At 40.7% G+C, this 25,810-nt stretch overlaps 1 protein-coding gene across 1 annotated transcript in view; it reads right to left on the reverse strand.

Annotated features, from left to right (window-relative positions):
* Positions 1-9,997: 9,997 nt before the first annotated feature.
* grin3ba (glutamate receptor, ionotropic, N-methyl-D-aspartate 3Ba) overlaps positions 9,998-25,810 on the reverse strand; it is a 70,968-nt gene continuing 55,155 nt past the window's right edge. Inside the window, exons 9-12 of the mRNA XM_062440353.1 lie at positions 14,512-14,663; positions 13,091-13,255; positions 11,568-11,635; positions 9,998-10,976 (exon numbers count right to left, since the gene is read on the reverse strand). Of these exons, the coding sequence (XP_062296337.1) occupies positions 9,998-10,976; positions 11,568-11,635; positions 13,091-13,255; positions 14,512-14,663 (1,364 nt within the window). The remainder of the gene's footprint in view (positions 10,977-11,567; positions 11,636-13,090; positions 13,256-14,511; positions 14,664-25,810) is intronic.

Below are 25,810 nucleotides of genomic sequence, written 5' to 3' on the forward strand. Positions count from 1 at the left end.
CTCTTCTCTCACACCTCTCCCTCTACCTTTACCTCTTCCTTTTTTTTTAATCTTCATCCTCCATTCTGTCTCTGTTTCTGTCTGTCTCTATTTTTCTCTAAGATAAGAGGGCCTGACCCTAAGGCTGTGTAAGGCACAGAGAATCAAAGATTTCTACAGTCTAATTTCCATGACCGCTAGAAATGTATTGGAGAGGAGAGGAGAGGAGAAGACTAGGGACAAGATAAGCGGAGATCAAAGACATAAAGAAAAAAATAAAAAGCCAAAGAGTAGCTCAAGTGTCTGTGTAAATGTGTACGACTGGTGGTGGTGGGAGATGGGAGGGAGGAAGGGTGGGATGGGGGTGTAAGGATCAGAGACACGGGAGGATATTGGGAGGGATGGATTGATTCCAGTGTGGCTGAAAGCAGCTTAGGAAGATGCTGGGTCCTGCATCTCACTCTCACAGCCGCTTGGTCTCAGTGACCTACTCCAGTCAGCACTTAAACCTCACCCCAACTCACAACACACACACACACATGCACAAACAGACAGAATGAGCCTCTTTACTGAAGAAAGGCGCTCGTTTATCTATCACAACAGCATTTGTCCTCTGGGGCACATTATATGTGTGTGACTGCAAAATGTGTGTAGTTGGAGCTGCAGTGCGCTTCTGCTCGTGCAAACATCGTGGAAGCGTCTGACTGTGTGTATAGTCAAAGAAATTTGTGTACACCTCATCTGTGGTGTGTGTATGCATGTTTGTGTGTATGTGTGTGTGAATGAGGTGAGTTGTAGAGCCTGTGGTGGACAGAAACAGTCTGTCAGTCTGTGAGACGACGAGGAAGATACACGACTCTGTGACCACCAACACGGGGGATGGGGGCGGGGTGTTTGAGACAGATACAAGTAGACTAGCAGACCTATATGCTGTGTTATATTGTAACATGCAGTAGTGCATTTGTAACAAGACCCAGAATGGCTTCAGTGTTCTTTGGCATTGATTCTACAACTCTCTTGAAGGCTACTGGAGCAACAGATACTTCTTTTCAAAAAGATATCCCAACATCTCGTAGTTATTTAATTGAGTTGAGGATGGAAGCATATGAATCACATTATTTCGTACTTAGTAGTAAACCATTCAGTAACCCTCGTGCCCTATATTTAATAAAGTCAGCTAATTTTGGAAGGTTTCTCCAATTGTTTACTCAGGGCTTTTTCCTTGAATTTGACACCCATCGGTATATTCTAGCATACTTTGGTAGTTATTATTGTAGGGCTGCAACAACTACTAAGTATTTGCATGATCAATTAATCTGACATTTATTTTCCCAGTTCACCAATGAACTGTGTTGACTGTAAAATATCAGCAAATAGTGATGATGTCCATCATTGTTTCTCATAGCCGGAGAGAAACAGTAAATTCTTACATTTGAAGACCCAGCAATCATTAAGTGTCTATGCTTGAAAAGTTACTTAAAAATTAACCAATAATCAAAAAAGTGAATATAAATAGACCAAATAAATATTGATTGACTTTATTGACTTATTATTTTGGCACTATATCATTGCGTACCTCAGAACTGCATGGTATAGTACAATAGTACTAGTGTTTGTGTTATGAGTTGATTTAAGAGGACAAGAAAAAATATTTCCATTCAGCAGTTATCATGCTTATCAATCACCAGTCTGTAAATGGACCCCATGATGGGACCCCTAATGTTCATATGAATGTTTGATCACTTTTAAAACCAACATATTTGTATTTGATTGTGCTCAAGCACAAGTGGCAGTCCTATTTTTCTATAACATTAGGAATTTTGTATTGCAGTTACATTCATGCAAAAGCACCCACTTATGTCCAATTACAAAATGTTTTGGTTGATTATACATAGGTCATCACTTCTGAACATCAGACATTGATTTTCCTCCAAAACTGTACATTTCTTGTGCCATTGGACTGTGTACTCCATAGGTGGTATAGTATAGTATACAACTAAATTAATTGATGGATAGTGTTCCTGAAAAGGCCATCAACTAAACATAAAAAAAAAATACAAAGTACAAAAATATATTGGGTTGTTTTTGTTTTTGTTTTTACAAAAATGATCTTGAAATGAATGAAGAGAACATAAAGTGTAATAGTACAGCTGATCCATTTTTTATTCACTGTGTACTCATTCATTCATAAAGAAAGTTACATTGTTGGCTACTGCAAAGCATGTCCACTGCAGGGCCCTAAACAGCCAGAGAGACATAAAGGGCCATATGTTCCACTGGATGTGGAGGAGGGTTAAACCAACTCAACTCCTTTATATTATTATAGACTCACCATTGTCAGCTGTTTAATCTTTATGTACATTTTAAGAATTGGTATAAACATGGATGATGATGGCACATTTTTTTTTGAATATGCAATTTCCTTCCAATTGCTTTTTGCTCTAGATCATCACATTTTTTATGTGCAACTACATCAAAGGAGAGAGAAACAATATTATAGAGGCTATTGATAGCCTTACTGTAGCTGTTACTCCACCACAAGCAGAAATCAGCAGCTTGCGTATGAGATCATCAATTATGGAAACGTGAAAACCATGTGCTGATTTCTCCTCGTTCGCCTCCCAGCTCGTGCTAGGAGGAGCGGTAGGTAGTCTGCTGCAGGGGGGGGCTGCATGCGGCTGAGAGAGCCACTACACTACCGGACACATTGAGCACTCACCTCTGTCCCGGGGGCTCCGCGAATTGACCGAGTCCCGTCGCCCCCTTCCCCCCCGGCGTGGTCGTGCGTGCTGCTCCAGTTTTGCGGTGCACCGTCCCTTTAATCCATCTCCAGTTTCTACTATGTCACCCCCGAAATCCAAAAAACCCCACTGATACACAGAGAGCGCTCCGGTGTACGGCTATTCTGGGATCACTGAAGGAGACTGGGAGAATAGCTAAGGTTGGATGAGAGTAAGTGGGGAACCCTACAGAGGAGGAGCAGGGATGGCGAGAGAGAGGAGAGTGGAGAGAGGAGAGAGAGAGAGGAGGGTTGCTGATGGTGTAAAGTCCAATTTGCGGCACTCGCTTGTAGCGCGTCCCTCTCCTTTCTGTTTCCAGGCTTTGAATGAGTGAGGTTCACGTGCGTCACCCGGTTCCTCCTCTTAACTTGCACCTGAAGGTTTTCTTTTTATTTCCAGAGCGCATAACGCAGATAAATAAGAAATTCCCCAAATGCTTATTTTCTATGCAAAGCATCCGTCACACGGTTTTCGGATATGCAGCCAGCTCCACAACGCGCACATACACACACAAAGGCATGAGGGGAAGGGGGGACGAGCAGGGGTGTGGAGGAGGAGGGGGGATACAGGGGGAGGAGAGAGTGTGGTGTGTGCGCTTATGGTGGGGGGAGGAGACAGTCTGGTCCCTACATACACACTTCTCTCCTCCTTACCCTGCTGAATTCCTGTTTCGGGGCTACCGCCGTGTGGCGACCAAGACAAAGGGGTAGATTTTGGAATGTATGCGTTTGTTTGTGTGGAGTAAACGCGACCTGAGCCTGTGTGCTTAAAAAGCTAGGGGTCGGTTTTGTTGATAACCTTTCATCTATAAGCAAGAGCCACTTTAACTGTAATTATAATTTGAGGATCCCTTTAAGACATCATGCTTATGTAAATACCATCAGATTCATTATTCTTGACCCTGAACTTCTTTATCTTTCCAGGGATGAATGCTCAGATGTCCCTGCCTTTGTTTACTCTTGAAGGGTGTGGCAGGCGTCTGACCACTGTGGTGCATTTGGATTTCCCCGGAGGATCCGGTGCGCACCGTTTAATAGCTCTTCATTCACACTGGGAATCACAGATTCACAAACAGCTCTGTGATTCCCTGACTCATCATGAATGACATCAAAACGTGTAGGCTATATGTTGTGTTTGAGGTGCGTTTGTGCATGTTAGTAAAAGATCTTCCCTGAAGGAGATATTTTCTGCACCCACAGTTATCAATTCTTAATGAGGGGTAAACTGGACTTAAACATCCATTTAGCAATCACACGTTTCCCCCTCTCTCCACAGTGTCAATCACTGGTATAAAAGTGTGATGACACATTCAGGGACATGCAGGCTGTAATGTATGTTAATATCTGTGCAGGCTAATTTCAGGAGGCACAGAGCAGGAAGTCGCCCACTGACCAGCCTCCAATGCTTTTACACTCATTCAGATATTTGCACACAGGAGCACCCACACCGCCTCCCTCTCCTTTCTCTCAATCTCTGTCATTTGGCTCTGTGTCCCTGCTCAGTGCTAGATGAATGGGGGCGCCCCATTTAGTGTTGATCCTGTCTCCGGTTGCCAGGGAGTTTCTCTGGTTCTCATGGGGTACTCCCTCGTCTCAGAATCCCACCCCTCCTGCTCCCCTCCTCATTCCCTGCCCTGCCCAGAGATCCCACCCCATACACATCGACACCACCACCCAGCCAATACCCAATACCCTAGGGTTGGTCACAGCTGGCAGGAGCTAATAAACTCATCACTCACAATGCCTGGCTCCTATTTACCTACTAGACAAAGTGATACATAGATTGTGGGAGAGAGACATGTGAGGTGGTTCAGGACTCTTTTTTCCCCTCATCCACAGAGTAAAATAATCCACTATACATGGTAATTTTTGATCATTATAAGTACACTTTGTTACCTGTGAGATGCAGACATCACAATCATATTTTCTTTAATACAGAGTAAGCACACTATCAGCACATTTTTACCATTAACCCCAGCTGCATCATAATTGATTGCCGGGAGGGCTGTACATTGGGGATTCTCAAGTTTGATTAAAATTCTTCTTGACTGCTGTTCACACATGTGACCCAATTACCTCATCTGAGCAAAAGGCCGACTGTCTCCCTATTCAGAAATACACATTTATGCATGTGCGCAGCCACATGCAGACACTCACACATGCGGCACATGGCTTGTTTTTCATGGATGATGTAGGGGTAAGGCTACATGCAAGTGCATACATACTACATGCATGTGCAGATTTGGCTCCAGTTTGAAGCAGTGTACGGTAAGCACAGAGACAAACACACCCATCACGTTTGTTATTGCACGAAAGCATCCCTGTTAGGTAGATCTCTGCATGTCGACACATTTACTCAGCCATCTATGAAAACCCACACAATTCTGTGATTGGTTTCTGATTGATTTTTTTACAACCCATTCAGTGCAACCAGAGAGCACTGAAGACACCTGACAAAGAGCCCATTGTTTATTTTATTACAACAAGGAGAATCCAACCATGTGCGAGTGCAGAGAAAGAGTGATTGATTGGCTTTATCACCGTGTGATTATCTTCACTTTATACAGTGTGGTCGATGCACCGGCACTAAATCATCAGCATGCAACTCCCATGTCTCTCTCATCCTCTTCAAACATCCCACACACTCTTAGCTCTCATTTTTGTACTGAAGAATAATCTTTTGTGGTATCAGTTTCAATTCTTCCTCCACTGTGTGTCAGGTTTCATAGAAGTACTCAATTTTCAGTGGTAAAGTAGACAGTAAATTATATTTTAAAAGAGGATTAATGATACTATAATTTCGTTGTTAAGAAAACATTCCCCTGTAATATAAATATGAGACTATAAATCAATGCAGATGAAATGTGCAACAATAATTTGCTCTGCTGTGTTATCTAGGCCACCACGTCATTGGATGATCGTCAACTGTGACTGACTCACAACTATATACAACTAGGCTATGCAACTATATACCTAATGAACCCGACACACACACACACACACACACACACACACACACACACACACACACACACACACACACACACACACACACACACACACACACACACACACACACACACACACACACACACACACACATACACATACAATGACTGAATGTGTGTGTGTGTCCAACACACTCAGTAAAATGGTTATAATGTGAAGACATTCTCTGCAGGTGTCTCCATTCTACACTCCACATTCATGGGCTTAAGCACAGTTTCAAGTGCCGCTGTGTGGCTGAAAGCTGTCATTACACAACAAGTTAAACAATACTATTATGCTCTTGGGTGGAGTAGTTCTCAAGTGGCTTCACAAATACTGACAAGTCTCTCGGATTGTATCAGAAGGAAACAATCAATAACACCTGTCCGCTTGTAACTTTGTGCTGCAGCCCTACATTTTCAATAGGCTTGTGTCTGATGCAGATATCATTATGTGAGATAGACTCCAATAAGTTAAAATTTAATATGGTAATTGAAGGGGGGCTTAACATTTTATCAATTTCCAGACCAGAAGAACCCTATAATCCTTGACAAATCCCACGAAGATCAATTGCTTAAGTGCTCCACAATAACACTTTTTTATAGTGGGTGTTATATTAGGTGTGGATTTATTCATTCAAGACAAATACCAACTTAATGAAGCTTAGGCAGTTTAGATTCCTTTCACTTGGCAATAGCATTTGATCCTAGAGTCCTAATTTGTCAATTAAAAAAAATAAATATTTTTCTATCCCCAAAAACCACCGGAAAGACACAAGTCTTTGAGGCTGACTTAGAGCAGCTTGTTTAGATTTTCTCACTTGAGGTAATGCTATGCAACTCTATTACTGCGCTGTACAGTGTAGTGTTTGCATGGATCAGAGAATGTTCATTTTCTGAAGATGCACTATATAGGTTATTGAGTGGGTAAACAACACATTGCACACAACTGTGCTTCACGATTTTCTGCTGGAGACTCAACTGGTCTGGTTTTTGCTTGTGAGACCAAACCTATATTACAAATAAATTGTTAATTGAATGACTGGAAATGAGAGCTAGGGAGCAGGAATAGCAAGTGAGCCGATTTTCAGTGTTTACCACAGTGTTTGATTAAGACCAAACCAGAAATATCGATACAAACGCAGCATAAGAATCTCATTAGAATGAGAGCGAACGTCATAAAATTCCCCCTAAAACTCAATATAGTAGTTCTTGTCAAAAAGGTTGTTACACATTAAGTGTATATTTCTGCTAAAAGATGCAACAGCACAGACTCATATTTCTACACTGGATGCACAATAATAGTTAAAAGGGCACAGGTGTGGGAGAGGAGACAAATCCTAAAAACAAAAACCTACATCATTTCCACATAAACATGGACAATGACACAATACCAAATGTAATACAAACTTAATGATAAAAAATAATTATCAAAAAGTTAATTTCCTCTTTGTTTATTATGAATATTATCATTATTAACTCTTTTTTGCTGAATCAGGTATGCTCCTTCATGTCTGCTAAACATTCATGAAGACTTGCCTGTTAATCCTTTCCAATAAAAGCTCATCCAGTATAAAAGTTTTGGTTGATGGCGCTCTGTTTGACACTGTTGGTGAACTGAGAGGTTGATATGCTAATGCTCTTGTACATTTGACCAAGATCCAAGGTGTGTTTGGACTCCTCTAGGAAGACACACATTTTGATAATGTAAAAAGCATTAAAACAACATTTGATTTAATGACATCGGCAGTAAAATTAGCAAGTTAATGGATTTAAAATGGGTTTGAGGGGGCTGAAATTTACCATGATGACTATCCTCTAAATAACTTGGACAACACAAGTATTCAGTATATTATCCCTTCCGTCATCAATCAGTCAAAAATGCGAGTGAATAAGTATATAAATGTTTATTTCAAAACATGAGAATGATCATTATGATAAAATTTCAATAAATGCTGATACAATTTTTATAAGGGGTAATTTTAAAAGTATTTGCTTAAATATCCAGTACCACAAGCTCTTTCTCTATAAATACCTAAAATATTTTTTCTTCATAGACACCATGGCATGTGAACACAACCACTTCACACCACAGTAAAGTTTGAAACGTTTAAATGTACATCAGTACCATCATAAAAGCCTAACGTTCTGTTTCAGTGATATCAGTTGTCTGTATCTCGGACCTATGGGACAGCAAAACCCGCAACACCTGCTTTTTAAAGTGTTCAGATCATAATCACATAAGATTGAGTATCACTCTGACATTGCATTGCAGAGTGCTGGAGTGATTTTACAAAGGTCGTAATTGCAAAGGTCACAAACTGGACAAAATGCAGCTTACATCTGTCACTGTTTGTTGATAAGTCAATTGCTTAAATGTATTTATTTAAGTGATTTCGCTAGAACAAAAGCTTAATCCACAAACTCTTCAGTGTCCATAGCCGCGGGAAGCAGGAATACACCTCCCTCTGGTGGTTGACTTAATAACTGAACAAGAGTCCCAGTACAGTCAGCCTCTGAGAGACCCCTCTGTTCATTCAAATAAATTACTGTATATTTAAAAATATCAACATTAATTTTGTTCTAGTAGAATGCAAAAATATTATGCTTTGTCTGAGTGAAAGCAGTGTAAAAGTATACATCTATTGTAGTTATTAATACAATAATGAAAAACCAAAAACACGAGGTCTCAAATATCAGAGCTTATTCAAATCTGCAGTGTACTAGTGGCTTGTAATTTTGCTTTCATGCAAGATGCAGTCACTGGACTCAAAACTGTATCCAGACTTATGTTGCCAGTTAATTCAACATGAATATGCTGGGAAAATTCTCTTCAAATCAATGGCACTTGTTTGGTTACTTGAGCCAAAGGCCATGCAGATGTGCAAATGTTAATAAGAAATAAACCTCCTTATGTATGGAGGTGTTTTACAAATTTGGGCTAATCTGATAATTAATAGGTCCCATGAAACAGCTTCAAGACTATATTTTGTTATGTACTTTAGCATGGCTCCAAATAAGCATGTTAAAGTTATTATATCATTATATATTGTTGATCTATGCTTTGCTTATGATGATTGTGACTCAAAGTAACAACGCAGGAGGAAAAACTGTTTGAGTGACATGGTACCTGTTAAGTTTACGAAACTGACCAGCCACAACATGGGTTGGAGGTGTGCGTTTGGGTCCACATGGCTTGGATCCATTCCACTACAGACAATATAACAAACATGTTTCCACTTTCATTAATTTTCAAAAAAGCCCAGTCAAATTCCCATTTTTGATGTGCCACTTATGTCATCATAGGAGAAAATTACCTTCTCAACAGGCTGAGTCTCAATGGCTCAGTTTGCAAGACACTTTTCAATCTTGACACTTTAAAAGACAGAAGGGTGGGATATTGCTATGACTATTTTGGGGACATAACGACAATGTACAATATACAGAAAGATACAAGGTGTCAATACACAAAAGGCATTTTTGATATTGATCAAGTAAATTGTTTTAGGATTGAGAAACTCTTCACAGTTTTCTTCCTTTCTTTATCACTCACATTTTTGGGAAACATTTACTTGAATCACTTCAGATATACTATTTTTTTTGCATCCATAACTCCTTCTTCTGGCACTTTGTTAACACAGCTGTTGCATGTGCATTTTCAAATAGTTTTCCTTGCTGTTTTTACACATTGGGCCAACTTTGATTTTTCTGTGCTCTTGTCACTGATGTCTGTATGTGCTTGCAGGCTTTTTCAGTCAGTGAAAAAGACCATCTTTTAATGCAGCTGATAGGCTTTTATGTGTCAGATAGCTGTGGTTCATGGTTCCACATGTGAACCACTGGTTTCCACAATAAGCACTGTGTATTTTGCATTGCTAGATTTACCAAGGGCTCATTCAAATTCGGCTGATCTTGTATTATGATGTATTATGTTACTGATATCATTTTTGCTTTTCATTTCACAAAATGGCATTGCTTATTTATGACCTCATGGATGATGTAAACATTTTATCAGCTCTTATGTTGTAGTTAAAGGTTTTTAGTAGCAATTTTAAGTGAGTGTGGAAACAATTTTGTGTGAAAATTATTAGGTTGTGGTAAGTAATGGTGTGAGTTAACATATACTGTAATTTTTCAGCAAGAGCCCCACAAACTTAAACCATTATAACTGAAGCCATCTTCCCGCAGCTATGCAAGCACCAAATGTACTACTCCCTCCACAAACCTACACATCAGGGGCTCGGAAAGACAGTCAAGTCCCACTGCTTACACTTGATGGGTTGGCTTTTGTCCTCTCCAAAGTGTTCAGAGTGCGTGATAGGTTAATCTTTTGTCTGTCGAGGCTAGAAGTGTTCCGTGCTTGGACACTTATGTTTCCAGCACCTGGCTGGGTGACACGACTCCGCTCCAAACTGGTGGAGGTGCGTGAATGGACAGTCCTTTCTTCTGTTAGAGTATTAACAGAGCGTAATTGGTGGGCTCTCCCTCTGTCCAAACTGTTAACTGTGTTTAATTGGCTGCTCCTCCCATGCTCTAGAGTCCCAGGACCCCCTGATTGGTTAGCCCGCCCTGTCTGTTGATTATTCAGGGTTTGCAGTTGGCTGGTCCTGTCTCTCTCAGGGAGTTTTGACTGAGTCGAGCTACTTCTATCAGTGTTAATAGTTTGTATCCTCTGTCTGTCCCTTTCCCTTTCCAGACTGGTATCCCTGCGCACAAGTCCACTCCTCTCTCTCTCCAGGCTGCTTTGGATCTCAGCTCTCCTCGCCAGAGCCTCTCTCAGCTGTGTACGGAACGTCTCAATCTTCCCCTGCAGCTCCTGGAGCTCCCCCTCCCACAGGCTGGTCTGAGCGGCCCTGCTCCCCAGGGGAGAGAGCACCAAGCCTGTAGAAGCCAATGCAGATGCAGGGCCCCCATTGGCATGGAGGCTAATCTGTGGAGGGGAGGTAAAACTCCCAAAGTTGCCCAACCCTAATCCTCCGAGGCCAAGCCCTGGACGGCCAACCATCCCGGGCCTGCCGCGCACTGAGGCGGTGTGTGTGCGCAGGCGGTAGCTGTGGAGGGTTTCCAGGTCAAAGTGTACACGTTTCTCCTTGGGCTCATGGGATGGTGAGGAGGAGGTTACAGTGTCCCCAGCTGTAGAGGAAGCAGGGAGGGATGTGGGAGGAGATGGGGGAGGAGGATAATGCTGTTTCCTGTGTAGGGTGCAGTTCTCTGAGATACAAGAGGAGGGGCTAGTGAAAGAGAGAAAGATCACAACAGAGGACATACACCCAGTGAGATATACAGTACAGCAGTACACATGGATACATTTTTCTGCAAGCAAACAGTAAAAGCAGATATATTTAAGTGTACATTTTTTATATTTTAGATATAAAATTGTGTTGAAATTATTTAGTAAGGCTGACACTTTCTTTGTCTCGATCAGAAATTTTTATTTTCATTTTTTAAACTAAATACAAGGATTACGTCTGTTTGAGATTCACTATACATAATAAAATGTGCAAAAAAAAACAAAAAGTTGATGTAGATTCATGAATCGGAATGAGGCAGATTTTGACATTTTACTCTAGACACTTATGGAGACAACGTGATGTGTTGTGCCAAGATGAAATAGCGTGTATTTAAAAGAATATTTTCTGAAATACTGCCAGGTGTGTAGGTGGCACAAGGGTAAAATGCTTAATCCTTCAACAAAATTACTGCCAGGCATAAATAATGAAATATATCCTCATGTACTGATCCTGAACAATATATCGATGCATTTAAACCGGCTTATTCTGGCTGTGACATTTCTTTGTGATTTATGTGCACGTCGGTCTTACTTTTGATCGAGGCCAGTCAGCTCCTTCCCTACGTCCTCATATGTGGTGTGGAGAGCTCGGTGTATTTTCTGTAATTAGAGAAGAAAGAAAAAAACACAAGAGAACTATGATTAGTAATGCAAATTTTGTGATCACTTCATCAGCTCTGAAATAAATCAGAATGGATGATAAATTAGAATTTCTGAGAGCCATTATTTTAGCCAGTTGCACAGAACATCTGTGACAGCTATTACTCACAAATCCCGCTGTAGTGCTCCTTTGAATAATGTAATCAAATGATTGTAATTCAGTAAGAGACTATTCTTTTCTGCTTAAAATTCTGATAGAGAGGTTGAGGTATCAATTGCTTAAGCCCTTTTTGAAGTGCTCTGGTTAGACTGAAACCAAAACCAACCTCTTAAATCAAAGGGAATGACTACGCTTTCATTTTTACTTGTGTGTATGTACAGTATGTCAAAGGATATCCAAAGGAACAGGAGACTTTCATTCTGGATAGGAACTAACTCAGATGCCATCCTCAGAGATAGCTGAGCTAGTAATGTGATGAATGCTAGAGGCAGCCCAAGAGTGGTTGTTGCCCTTTTAGAAGATGTAGCAAACAAATGTGAGCAGTCTTGATATTAAAACTTCTGGTTCCATTTTTCATTCAAAAATATCACCAGAAGGCACCTCATTTGGTAATTGCTTGAGTTTCACAAAAAACAAAAAAAATTTGACCTTTAAATCTCAAATTTGTGGATTCTTTGGTTTTGTGTGTGTTGTCATAAATGCAGCAATTCTCAAACAGTCTAATTTGCAGATAGAGAATACAGTTCTACAGATTTTATTCACTGTATTTGCATCCATTTGTAGTATGTAGATCTGAAAAATTAGTGATTAAAAAAAACGTTTTAATTTTGCATAGAGGTATAAATGATGGAAGATATGACTTTGAAGAAGGACATTTGATGATGTGTAAGAGGTTTATAAATCCTCTCAGAATATATTATATATAAGACAAAAAATGCACAATTACATATGAGTCATAAACTGATTAGTAAAGCACTGCTGATGGGAACACTTAATGTAAATTAGTAAGTAAAGTTAACTTGTTTATAGAGCACAGGGCATTCATTATTTAACTAATTAAATTTTTAATTGGTTTATTAATACACTGAGCTTAAAATCAAAACTTTTAATTGGAACTTGTCCAATAAAACATGATATTACTCAATTTTAACAGATATTTATGCCATGATGAGTTTCTAACAGTAGAGGGCGCATGTCACCTTCAAGAAAAGAGTGGACACCAGGGGGTGAAAGCTTCTTACTTTCAGCAGAATGTGTGTGATTGTGCTCATGTACGTGTGCACACACACCTGTGGCTAGATGGCAGACGGAAATCTGTGTTTGTGAAGCATCTTGGCGTGTGCTTGTGCACACAGAGAGAGACTTTGCAGATAAGCAGAAAGTGTGCATGCATAAGAGACAAATCCAGCATACAGTAATGCACTTCATCTGTGTGTGGGTGTGTCTTTACTCACCTGGCTGGTGTGTAGCCAGTACTGCAATGTGTGTGTGCGCCGGAGGCGAGGGATGACCAGGTGATAGAAGGTGTGTTCACCTGCCAAGGTCAGTAAGGCTCCACCCACCCCCATACACAGCAGCACAAAAAGGCCTGAAAAATGCTGGATCCCCATCTGTAGAGTCTGAGGGGGCGGTGTTGACACACAAAGAGAGAGAGGTTGTGGGAGTGACACAGATTAGTAGAGACTTAGCTGACAGAAAGGGAAATAAAGAGATTGATGATTTGTATTTACATAATTACCATTTAGACCACTTTTTGTGAGTGTGCAATTGATATTCTGCTGTTGTTTATCTAGTTTGGCTGTGTAAGCCCATAAGAATAGAATAAAGAAAGGAGAGGGGAACAGCGAAAAAGACATGTTTGGGAAGAAAAGGATATGGAGAAGAAAGGCAGGGGTGAGAACAAGCCCAAAGAGCTGCGGGGCAAAGCAAAACTTAAAGTAATAGAAAGAAACAGCAGTTAGCAGGGAGATGGTAATAAGAGCCGATTGTTAATTCAAGAGCAGTTTGTTCCCATTGGTTTGGCCACATCCCCTCTGACACAACGTTTATCTCTTATGAGACTTTCGTGAGCCTGGAGGAAGTGGAAGAGACAGTATCCAGCCTTTCCAATGCACTCTAATCATGTTTTCTCCACCCAGCTCATTTCTGCACTGCCTCTGATGACAATTAGCCTTGTGCTGACTCAACAAATTCATCAGTGACAAAACTGACCTCCTTTTGCTCCCAATCCAGAGGGCAAGATCATACTTACGCCTACATTGTTTGAGAGTGTCCCACTCTCTGGGCTTCAAATGAGAGGAATAGTAATAACTTCCTGATGCAGGGTGAAGTTAAGGTTTTCATTACATTAAAGAAACCTATGACTGTGTAATTGCATTTCTTGCTATAATATGATTCAACTTCATTCAAGTGGGATTTAAAAGGGATGGCCAAGGGGAGTTGAATAGCTTTTCTTTTCACAAACAAGAGATATAGATACAGACAGTGGGCTCTGATTCCCAGTTGTTTAAAAAGATTGGAAAGATAAGGCAGGGTAAGAAGTAGTAGAAGTAAGAGTACTCTTCAGCTGCACACACAAGATACACAAGTATCGACAACCAGACAGTATGTGCCGGAAACTCTAGTTAAGGTTGGTAAATAGGCCTGAGTTTAAATGATTGTATGTCTTTGTCATTGTGAGTGAGTGTGTGTGTGTGTGTGTGTGTGTGTGTGTGTGTATAAATGTGTCTGTCAGTATATGTGTGCATAGCTGGCAGGCAATCCTGTCTGTGTCCCAAAGGGAGACTCATTTATAGGAGTACAGCGGCAGAAGGCTTTGCTTTGCACACAATACACGTACACAATAAATGAACAAACTCTCCCACCAATGACTTACCTCAGTCACTGCAAAGACTCGCTTCCCGCAGGGCACAACCTTATACCATTTGTCATGTAGCATGTCCATGAAGCCGTCTGACTTGTAGCGACTCACAAACTCTGACACATTACGGGTTAAAGGAGAGCCCTGGGGTAGGCCGATACCGTAGCCTGGAAGAGGAGACACAGAATTGTAAATACATATTCTATAGATAACAGAGCTGAGAGCAACAGCCTGAAGAGGAGACTAAAGTCTAACTTGGTGTTTTGTATTGGAAATTGCAGTGAGGCAGTTGTAGTTAGCCAAAGGGAAGATGCCCTCTGGAAAAAAAAGATTTATGGGTTTACTAGGCTTCAGCTGGAATCAGAATCAACCACTTTTTTGTCAAGTACTAAGCAAATACTGTGCAAATACATCATCCTAGGCCTTTTCTGGTATAGTATTTGTGTTGGTAAACAAATCACTAAACTGCTAAAGCTGGTGGGGGCGTCCCTTGTGATACAGAATAGATAGAGGATCAAGTTCTCATATCAACTTGTCTTTTCCCTCTTTTATCACTTTCGATAATTACAGCCACAGTCTGAGAAGATTCTCACTCCAGAATTGTGGGCAAATCTTAAAGCAGGATTAGGCTAGACGACAATTATGTCTTTGCATATAATCACTGTCTAATCAGTAGGAGATTATGGTCCTGCCATGGCATCATGGCATGCTGAAACAGCCCGACCCCCTGTCAGACCCCAACAAATGTTAGCATGTGGTCTTTCATGACCCGAGTGAGGTGCAAAGTGGAAGGACAGGAAGAGCTAGAGGAGGGATGCACCAATCTGATACACTGGGTCAGTAGCGGGGCCTATGCAGTCCATAACTAGATACGGTATTGGTCAAATGTGACCTTGAACATGAATACAGTTTCTTCGTCAATGTCATTATAAAGAATAAGTTATTCCTCTATTAGATACATTTATTCTGGTACAGCAGGCTGCCAACTCAGATTTAGTATCACTGAAATCCCAGGCCTCATGTTACATTATATGGAAATTATTCTATGAGTGAGGTTTACAGATTTTAAATCTGGGAAAATTTGGTTTTGAATCAAAGCTAAAATATACACTGAACTGAGGTATTGGAATTGTTACTGGGAGAGAAATAGATGGACTGGCCCATCCCTGGGCTGGAGATAGACTTCCAGGATAAATGTCAACATTTATGGCATCATGACGCATGTCATCGACTTGTCCTCCGACTTGTCTTTCTCTAGTAAGTGATATAGAATGACAAATTGTCATACCCACTTTCCAATTCCTGTCAGTTTGGACTGATCCTGACGTAAGTGGTGGAATAGAATCAAGTTCGATTCTACCCTCTAGACTTGCTGCAGGGGGGTTTGGATTCAAATATGCTCATACATTACCTGACTGTGCTTCATACAGACAGTTACATTCCCCTAAGTTATAGTCACATGGCTATGCTCACCCTGAGGTGATTTCTTATTGTATTATAGATCCCTTATACGCATGAAAACACCACATGGGAGGAGTAGGTCCAACACAACCCCCTGGACCTTTGGTTCTGCCACATGGAGTACCTCAAGATTTAGACATAGAAAGGTCAACGTCCATGTACCTTTTGTTATATACCTTTATATAAAGAAGCTTTTTAATACTATATCCTCACCTGTATACCATTCTCCCTTCCCATGTCACTCTCAATTAATGCCATTGGTTTCTTTTTTTACTTTTCTTTTACTATTTAAAAAAAAATGTTTGTCAGACTTTATCACATTTCTGCCTGTGCTTTCAGAAAGGTTCCCCTAAATCTTACGTGGAGGATACGACAGGACACATGATACTAGTTCAGCCATCAACCTGTAATATGTGTCATTACATTTTTACTGGCAGTGTCATGAGAAACAATAAAAAAGAGGGGAATACCATCCTTCTCCAGCTATGGAATCTATTTTGACACCACTCTTCCAGATTCTGTAATAATCCACATAAATAATAATAAACCACCACATCAACAATAATTAGACTTTCTATTCCTACCTGCCCTGACCCCATTAACAGAATGTCAGTGGCAAAACACTCATTGTAGTCCATGATGCAGACCATCTTCTCCATGCTCACTTATCACTCTTTGACATCTCTGAAGGTGTCCTCTGGTGTCTGGCACCAAGACAAGCAGCAGATCCTTTAAGTCCTGTAAGTTGCGAGTTGAGGCTCGATCGGTTTGAGATCTAGGGAATTTAGAGGCCAAGTACAGTGTGACAGGGTGCATTACCCTGCTGAAAGAGGCCGCTGCCATCAAGAAATACTGTTGCCATGAATGGTGTACTTGGTCTGCAACAAGGTTTCCCAGCAGAACATCAATCAGAGCATCACACAACCTATGCTGGCTTGAACTTCTTCCTATAGTGCATCCTGGTGCCATCTCTTTCCCAGATAAACAATGCACACATACCCAGTTGTCCACATGATCTAAAAGAAAATGTGATTCATCAGACCAGGCCACCTTCTTCCATTGCTCCATCATCCAGTTCTGATGCTCACATGCTCACTGTAGGCACTTTCAGCGGTGGCAGCACGGGCACTCTGATCGGTCTGCAGCTATAGCCCCATACACAGCTAGCTGCAATGCACTGTGTTCTGACACCTGTCTATCATACCTGGTATTAACTTTTTCAGCAGTTTGTACTACAGCAGCTCTTCTGTGGGATTAGACCAGATGGGCTATTACTCCCCATGTGCATCAGTGAGCCTTGGGCACCCATGACCCAGTTGGGTACTGACCACTGTATACCAGGAACACCCCACAAGACTTACCGTTTTGGAAATAATCAAGTGCTCTAGCCATCTCAATTTGGCCCTTGTCAAAGTCATTTTCCTGTTTCCAACAAATCCGCTTCAAGAACTGACTGTTCTTGCTGCTTAATATATCCCACCCCATGACAGGTGCCTTTGTAACAAGATAATCAATGTTATTTACTTCACCTGTCAGTGGTTTTACTGTTGTGGCAGATCGGTGTGATTAGAGCAATACAACTATATAACCATAATATTTTAAAGTAAGTAACAGATTTAAGTACTTTTTTTCCACCACTGTTCATTGCTTTAATGCAAAAGTGGCACACTCTTACACAAGTATCATTACACAACTTGAAAGCTAGAGAAATATGTTGCCCTATACCCTGCCCAGACTTTGACATTGCATCTGTTTTGCATTACAGCCCACATTTCCGCAGGTGCAAATGGAAAGAAATCTTTCCCTCAGCTTAGAATAAAAAGACCCTCTCAGAAATGTATTGCTATACCAGACCTGCTGGGGTTGTTTGTTTCATTTCATCTGTTCTGCAGTCAAATACGCAGACATGCCAAAATCGTTTTTGTGTGTGTGTGTGTGTGTGTGATTTTCCTGAACCTGGCAGCTGTTTGTGTGTGTGTGTTTGTGTGTTGGGGCTGTCAAGGTGTATGAGCCTGATGGGGTTTGCGGACAGAAACAGAGAATAGCGAAGGTTCACGTAACTGTCACACTCTGCTTCCTACATGACAAAGACTGTCTAAGTTTCTCTCCCTTTGCTCTTGCCCTCCTTTACCCTCCCTTTCCCTCCTCCGTTATTCCTCCTCTCCTCTCCTCTCTACTCTTCCCTCCCTCTCATCCCTCCACTCTCTCTGTCCGAGGACATTTCTCTCCCATCATTGCCGCTAGTCTCCTCTTCATTTAGTCCGTTCCTTATCTCTTCCATCCCTTCACTTTCGTTCAATTTCTGCCTCACTCCATTCTTCTCTTTATCTTGTGGCCTCTCTCCCGAGCCCATTGCTTTGTCTCAGCACGTCTTCCTCCTCTTTCTTTTTTTCTCAGCAGACAGACAGCTTTTTTCTGTCATCAGCTGATCTCCATCCGAATTTCTTTAGAGCACTCAGTCAAAGAAGGAAATACAAGTGGGCAGCCACTTGTCATTTGTTTTCATTCTTCCCTTCAGACATTCAGATAGCCTATTCCGTCGCAAACTTCAAGTTCCAAAGCTGTCATTCAAATCCCCCACACACCTACTCACTTAGACACACCCGTGCACATCAAGTTTTATACTAAAACACTTTATATAGGCTAGGTTTTTTAAATTGTTGCTACATTATTTAAAAAAAGAAAAAAAAACCCATCCCACCCAGTATCTGTTTTGCAACCAATGATATTTTAATTAGTATATATATCAAATGTGGCCAATACCACACTAGGGCTGGCAATCTGACAATTCAGGTAAATGGCAGATGGACTGGACCACCTGGGGGGGCAGCAAGGCCTCCAGCAATGTGGGAAAAAATGAAACCTGCCGGATGTTGGATCAGCCCATCTGACTAGGGGTGGCACAGTCGATAGGCTACCTGTACTGACAGGCAGGTACTGGAAGTGCTACCGCCCTCCTCCGCCCACCCCTTCAAGTGGATGCGTCCATCCAAGCGGGAAATAATCAAATCAAGTCAGACAGAGAGGAATTTGCGTCGAAATTACCCTCCTGCTTACATAAATGGATAAAGGTCACAAAAAGCAAAAATATGGTGCAGAAAATGTCAAAGAGAAACAAAAAAGGGAAGGGGGGGCTGATGCTGTAATATATTTTTTAAGTTAACAGCAATAAGTTAATATCGATGACACTGTCACGCAAAATCATGTTAGTGTTAAAGTTATCCAGCAGTGATAACATTACCTCTCCAACGCCAAATGAAGAGGAAGAGGAAGAGGAGGAGGAGGAGGAGGAGGAAAGAGTCTGGAAAGATGACCTGGCTGATTCCATTGGAGAGCAGGTTCAGGAAGAAGAGGCCGCTGCTTGAGGACGACTGAAAGGTGCACGTCAACCTCTATCAGGTGATACTACAAACTTAAGCTCACGTCAACAGCGGAGCTCCGGACGTAAATATACTGCAAAGCACTACATCTGGACGTATGCTTATGGCTACAGAAGAAGACATTCATAAGGCTTTGGACACTCAGAGAATAATAGACAGGATGGCAGAGAAGAGCGTACTGATGACACATCTTCTCACAGGTAGGACACGCTATTATATGCGCTGTTAAAGGCCACTGTGCTTTGCTGTTTTGTTTTAATGATGCCAGCTGGCTAGTCACTGGCCCTATTTTACCCCCCCAGTGCCACAACAAGCGCAGAGTGGTGTGTTTTAGGCGTACGGACTGTGCGTCTCCGTCAGCACCTGCTATTATGGTTCATGTATATGTGCGGCTCAGCAGCAATGTGTGAAAAGGCTGAAGGTGAATGTAGACCAGTGGCTGTGGTGATTGTTAAATACTACTCTCACAGCCAGTATAACACATAACCAACCAGTCAGATGTGTGTGGTTATACTGTAGTAGCCTGGGGCCTGTACCACAAAGCAAGTTCAGCATACCCAGGATATTTTTTCGTTAGCTGACTTCACTGAACCTAACAGTTATCAGCCAGCTCAGTCAACTCCATGTTTTCCTATCCAGCTACAAGCGCATTCACGTCACAGAGGCGGAATTGTTAATTAAGAGCGATATAATCAGAACCATGAATGAAATACATGTAATATGAGATAAAAAGGTGTTTCCAAGTGCCTGCAGACAACTTCAGATTCAGCGACAGCACAAATTAATATTCAACTAAGTATATGTAAACGACAGCTTGTAATCATACAACAGAATAAGAAGATGAAACATAGGTATTATGTATGATAAGTATGGAGTGAGTATTCTTTGTTGGTCTTTCCAACCCTTTGTGCCATTTAGTTGAGTGATGAAGAAATCATTCTGAATGTGCCACATGAAAAAAAAAAACTTAAAAGTAATGCCAGACTGTTTCTGCTACCAAGCAAAGAGTGGAGAAGTAGTTAATGACTGATGAGGTCTATCTGACCCAAATGTTGCATTTATAATCATGGGAGCCAATTAACTGTGTGTGGATTATTTTTCTAATAAAAGACAAGCTTTCGTCCATATTTCCAGTTATCATCACACAGTCGTCTAATGTTATTCTGAGCTGAAGTGATGAAATCAGAATGTAAAGTCATCCACACTGTCAGCTGTCACTCCAGGGATAAAATCAACTTTGCACAATTAAAATGCAGCTAAAATCATCATTATGTGTTTAGTGTCATAAAGGATCTTTCCATTTATTAGAAGCTCTGTTTAAAACCAGAGTGGAAATAAAAAAAATATATCCAATGACCTATAATAATATATTTATCGTGCTTTTTTCAATCCTCACTTTATTGAAAACTCAGGACTTTTGTTGTCGGGATCCTGTGGAAATGATGACTCTTTTTTTCCAGTGATCTGATTGATCAGTAGTCGGGGGGGGTTGACAGGTTGTGGTCTGATCCTCTGAGTTTCAAGGTCAGGAAAACATCAAACAGTTGGAGTGCTGCTTGCGCTGTTCAGTACACCTCCACAAAAATTCAAACTTGGGTCGGCTCAGGGTGCAAACATGCTTCTTGTCACAGCCAATACCAATGAATAACGTTTTAATCGTGTCAGTTGTTCGAATTCCTGACTGTTAAGCCTGATGTTTGACTTGCATCAGATCAGTTGCACATACAGTGCTAGATGATTGCCTATAAATAGCCCTGACATTTCCACATCATCACAGGAAAGCTTTTGCCCAGTGTGAAAATTAAGTTTTGGTTACTTTGTGTCTTGATGACAGTGTTTCATCATAGACCACATTTGTGACATATGATTATATTTGTTTTATTTGTGAATTTATCCGATTTTAGCCTATGTGCTATGAGTGTTGGGTTGCCCATATCCACTGTCAAATAATATCCTCTTGTTGTGCCGACTTTTCCTCTTCTTGGCTATTTATTTATTTAATGAATTATTTCATGAAACCCTGAAAGTACACCTCTTGTAAGGGTGTCAACTTGATATCTATTGCTTAGCAAATTTATGTTTTAAATAGCCTGATATTAATGTATGCAACTTAGAAGTGCCTGTGTTGGAGAAAAATGGGGCAGGTCCAGTCGAAATTCAAAAAAGTCAGGGTCAAATTTAGTTCCCAGTCTGACTCTGGTCAATACAATTGCCTTTTCTCAGCTGTAGTTTATAATTAGTTGTAATTAGCAATTTTTTAGTACGCTGACCTGCTAAACTCTCATAGCAAACATTTTATCCACTTAACGTCAAAATGATAGCATACTCATGTTTACTAGCTCAAAGCTAGCTGTGCCTCTAACTTGGTTGCAGACTCTTAGGGAGATATTTTATGGTTCCGGTTTTTAATCTAGTTCTCCACTGGAGTATCTTTTCAGAGATAGTGAGAAAACATGATGTTCCCTTTAGTGAAGAGGATGTAATGCACTGCCCTATTATGCCATTGTAATGGAGCGAGCTTGAGGTTCTGTATGGGTGCCCTTCTAATGGAAAAAAAGTACCATTTAGGGTTACCCTAAGTTTAACATACGGAAGTGCAAAATTGGATGCCCTTTCAATCAAAAAAGTACCCTTGAGGGCGCACTGTATTGGAGAAAAATATGGTGAAGTCAATATGCTAATATCAATATAATAGCATTATGTTATCAGGACATCTGATTGATTACTCACTCAAAGCATAGAATACCACACTAGTAATAATACCATCCACATTTTGCATTTACATTTATATCTCCAACTGTCTGAAACCAAGGAGGAAAGGAAATCAAATTAAATCATGTGGCTCCATCATGCCCTTGCTTTTTAAAACAGCAATGATTCCTAACCACTTTAACCTTTTCACATACTAATTACAAGATCAGCGAACTCATAATTACGAGAAGATAATGATATTTTTTTCCTCATAATTATGAGATAGGAAGTCAATTATGAGATAAGGCTTTTTTTGGTGAATGTGACGTGCTTCAGTACTTCCGATATTTTTGTCTTATTCAATTAAAGTTTGAGTTAAAGACACAGGGCTGTGGCTGATTGATGATAGATTTTACTATTAGTTGAAGCTTTTGTCATTTTATACGATTGACATTTATTGAAATGTTTTTTTTTAATAAAATTGTTCAGAGATTCATTGTTAAATTCACTTTAATATCATTCACTATATTATTTATATTAAAGGCATCATATGCAGGATTTTCCATAAAAACAATGTTTAGACTCATACAAAAATAATCCCTCTAAGTCATCATTTATGACCCACTCGAGTTTTATTGCAGTTTATTTATCTGCAGAAACCCTGTATTTTCTTATTATATTGCTGGATGTGTGAGGGTTTTTGGGCATTAACCTTTGGGCAGTGGGATTGTAGCCCCCAGTCAATAACAATGCACAGAATGTGAGGCTAGGACTCATAGTGTAGTGACCAGGTTACATCACTTCCTCTGTCTTTCTCCCCTGCTCTCTGTCTGTGTCATGAATATATCAAGATAACAGGTGAGCCGGGGATGAGGGGCCTAATTTGAATGGCGTGTGCAACAGACAAATCTCGCGTAGCATACCTTTAAACGTTCTACATGAATGAAACCATGTTGTTTTACATTTAACAGTACATTTTGTAAGAATTAGGCATATATTTCTTTAATCTTACTTGAGAATTAAACTCTTTTATCCACATTTCTACACCTACAACACCTACACACTCTGTACAAGCATAAGCCGACAGAGACTTGCGTACGTCACTCCAGTCAGACGTGAGCTGCTCGAGCAACTGCAGCCTCACTCCAGCAACAATATCTTCTGCCAGGCTCATTCTGATCTTCAGACGTGCTCTGTCCTGCTTGACTGAGCTTGTGTAGACCACTTATGCACACAGGGACACACACACGTACACGCACCCCCCCCACACACACATACACATACAAACAAGCAGTGTTCATTCGCAATATTATTAATGGGGTGTGTCTAGGCTGTCGTAAACATCTCCCAACAGCACTCAGCGAAAACCTGCACACAGCGACACCCCCACATCTCTCTCCACTTAAGTAGCCTGAAGATTTCAGCAGAGCACCTTGCCTGCAGCGACTCCAGAGACCCAATTCCTTCATCTCTCTGTATCTCCTAACCGCAAACCACTCTATAAATCCTGCCTGCATCCTCATATGGACCAAATGGCACTTCCCCTCTTTCTTTCCTCTATCCTTTCTCTCTCTGTGTCCCTTTTCCCCCTCCCTCACTCCATCTGCTTGGGGTGAAGGTTTGTCTTGATTAGGGGACTCTGTTGGCTTGCTCTTTTATCACTAGCTGTGCAGAAAGGCGCAAACTGGCAGTGGGCAAATGAAAGCCCTCTATCTCTTTCTTGTGCTCAACTCCCACCTCCCCTCCACCTCCCTTGCTGGCCCTTCCTGTCTTTACCTTTGTTGTTCCAGCTCTTACTTACTTTTTCATTAAATCGTATATAATGCCTTCTCTTTCTCCCCCCCAATCTCCTCTTCCCGTCCTATATTCCCCCCCCCCCCCCCCCCTCACATTTCCTGTCTGAGCCATTTCCTGCTCTTTCTTCCACTACCGTTCAGACTGATTCAGTTATTCAATCCCATCTCATTCCTCCTCTTGCTCTTTTCATGTTGACATTGAATCCAGTGGTGATCAAACTGACCAACTCTGCACACCAGTGATAGCTGCTTTCTCATCTTAACAATCATGAGTAATGCCACAGCGATGTCTCTCTTGGCTCTTTTCATCTTATGCAGTGAAGGAAGCAGTAGATAATCTCCAGTGAACAAGAGGTATAGTGTGTGTAAAGAATGTAGTAGTTGGGTCTTTTGACTGACAGAGAATTGGTATCAAAGTTAACATTTGGTCCCATGTGGCACCTTGCTAGTATCTATTTACTGTCAGTGTATCTGTATGTCTGTGTCAGTGACAGAAGGAGAAAAGAAAAGGATGAGCTGAAACAAATACACATAGAAAAAACACACACACAGATGTATATATGCATAAATGCGCATAAATGTACCTCACTGGCCACGCATAAGCACACACACTAATTGTATACCTCTAAAAACCTTCGGGTGACTAAGCTGGGTTTGGGTTAGAGGTTAAACGCTTGATACATCCAATAAATGTGTTCTGCCAGTGGAAATTCCACTTCAAAGTCACCTTCAAAAGGTGGATATGTGGAGATGGCATGTGACTAGAATACTGTAATACTTGCAATAATGGCTGGGACGTTTATTTACCTCAATGAAAGTGAGCACCAGGCTTTTATAAGTATATAGCACAAACATATCACTGCAAAGGATACTACGACTACAACTACTACTTCTACAGCTACCATAATGTCTGCTGCAACTAATCATAACAATGTAGAACTGTCTTAAATAATCATGTAAAGCAATGAACTACTGTATTAAAAAACATGATTTGGTACTTGTAATTTATCATCATTAGCATACAATCATAGAAGGAGAAGGAGAAAGAGAAGAGCCAGAAAATTCAACTTTGTTAAACATGAAAGCATGACAGCAGCGTAAAATGTCTGTTGCAAGCTTCCTGGCTCGATAATGTGCTTTTAAAAAAAATGTCTCTTCCTTGCTTGCCATTGTTCACACAGTGATTTTTAGATAGAAGGAAAAACATTGACCTTACTTTAGAAAAATGTCCTCCCTTTTCATGTTTGAAAAAGACAACAGTTTCCTTTGAGAATAGCACTAGAATACACACCAGGATTCAGTCATTAGTGGCCTCCCATACATGCACGTTAATGTAGCAAAGTAAATAACTTGGATATGATAACCCCCTGTGTGGGTCATTAGTTACTTTTTGACTGGCAGTGGATTTGTGTGTATATCAATCTTCACGATTGTGTTGCAGTCAGTCTGACGTGCATGTTAAGTCCAAAATGTTCTGACTGGGCATTGTTATTAATAATAGATGGTTGAGTACTTTTACCCTGCAGTGTTCTAAGTTCTCTATGTTATTCTGTCAGTCATGTAGCTAACTGCAGTATTTGATCTCCTTTCTGAATGTGTGTATGTGAGAGCATAGGACTCTACAGTGTATATCTGTATATATATACGTGTATCTGTGTATGTAGATGGGGATGCTTCAAGGTGTATATCGTGTGTGTGAGTGTGTGTGTTTGTCTGGGTTGCATGAAAGAGACAGCCTGTGGGCTTATACAATATATGTTGTGTGTGTATGAATGCTGTACAGTGCATTTGACTGTGTGAGTATAGTATGTCTACACATGTATATGAGTGCATGCACATACAGTATAATCATAATGATACATTTAATGTATACCGCATGTTCATTCAATGTAAAAACTCTAAGTGCTACAGTATTATTAACATAGAATACATAGCATGAAGAAAATATTAAATAAGCCTTCCTGAATAGAAAAGTTTTTATGTCCT

This window comes from Scomber scombrus, chromosome 19, assembly GCF_963691925.1.
Source record: "Scomber scombrus chromosome 19, fScoSco1.1, whole genome shotgun sequence".
Lineage (NCBI taxonomy): Eukaryota > Metazoa > Chordata > Actinopteri > Scombriformes > Scombridae > Scomber > Scomber scombrus.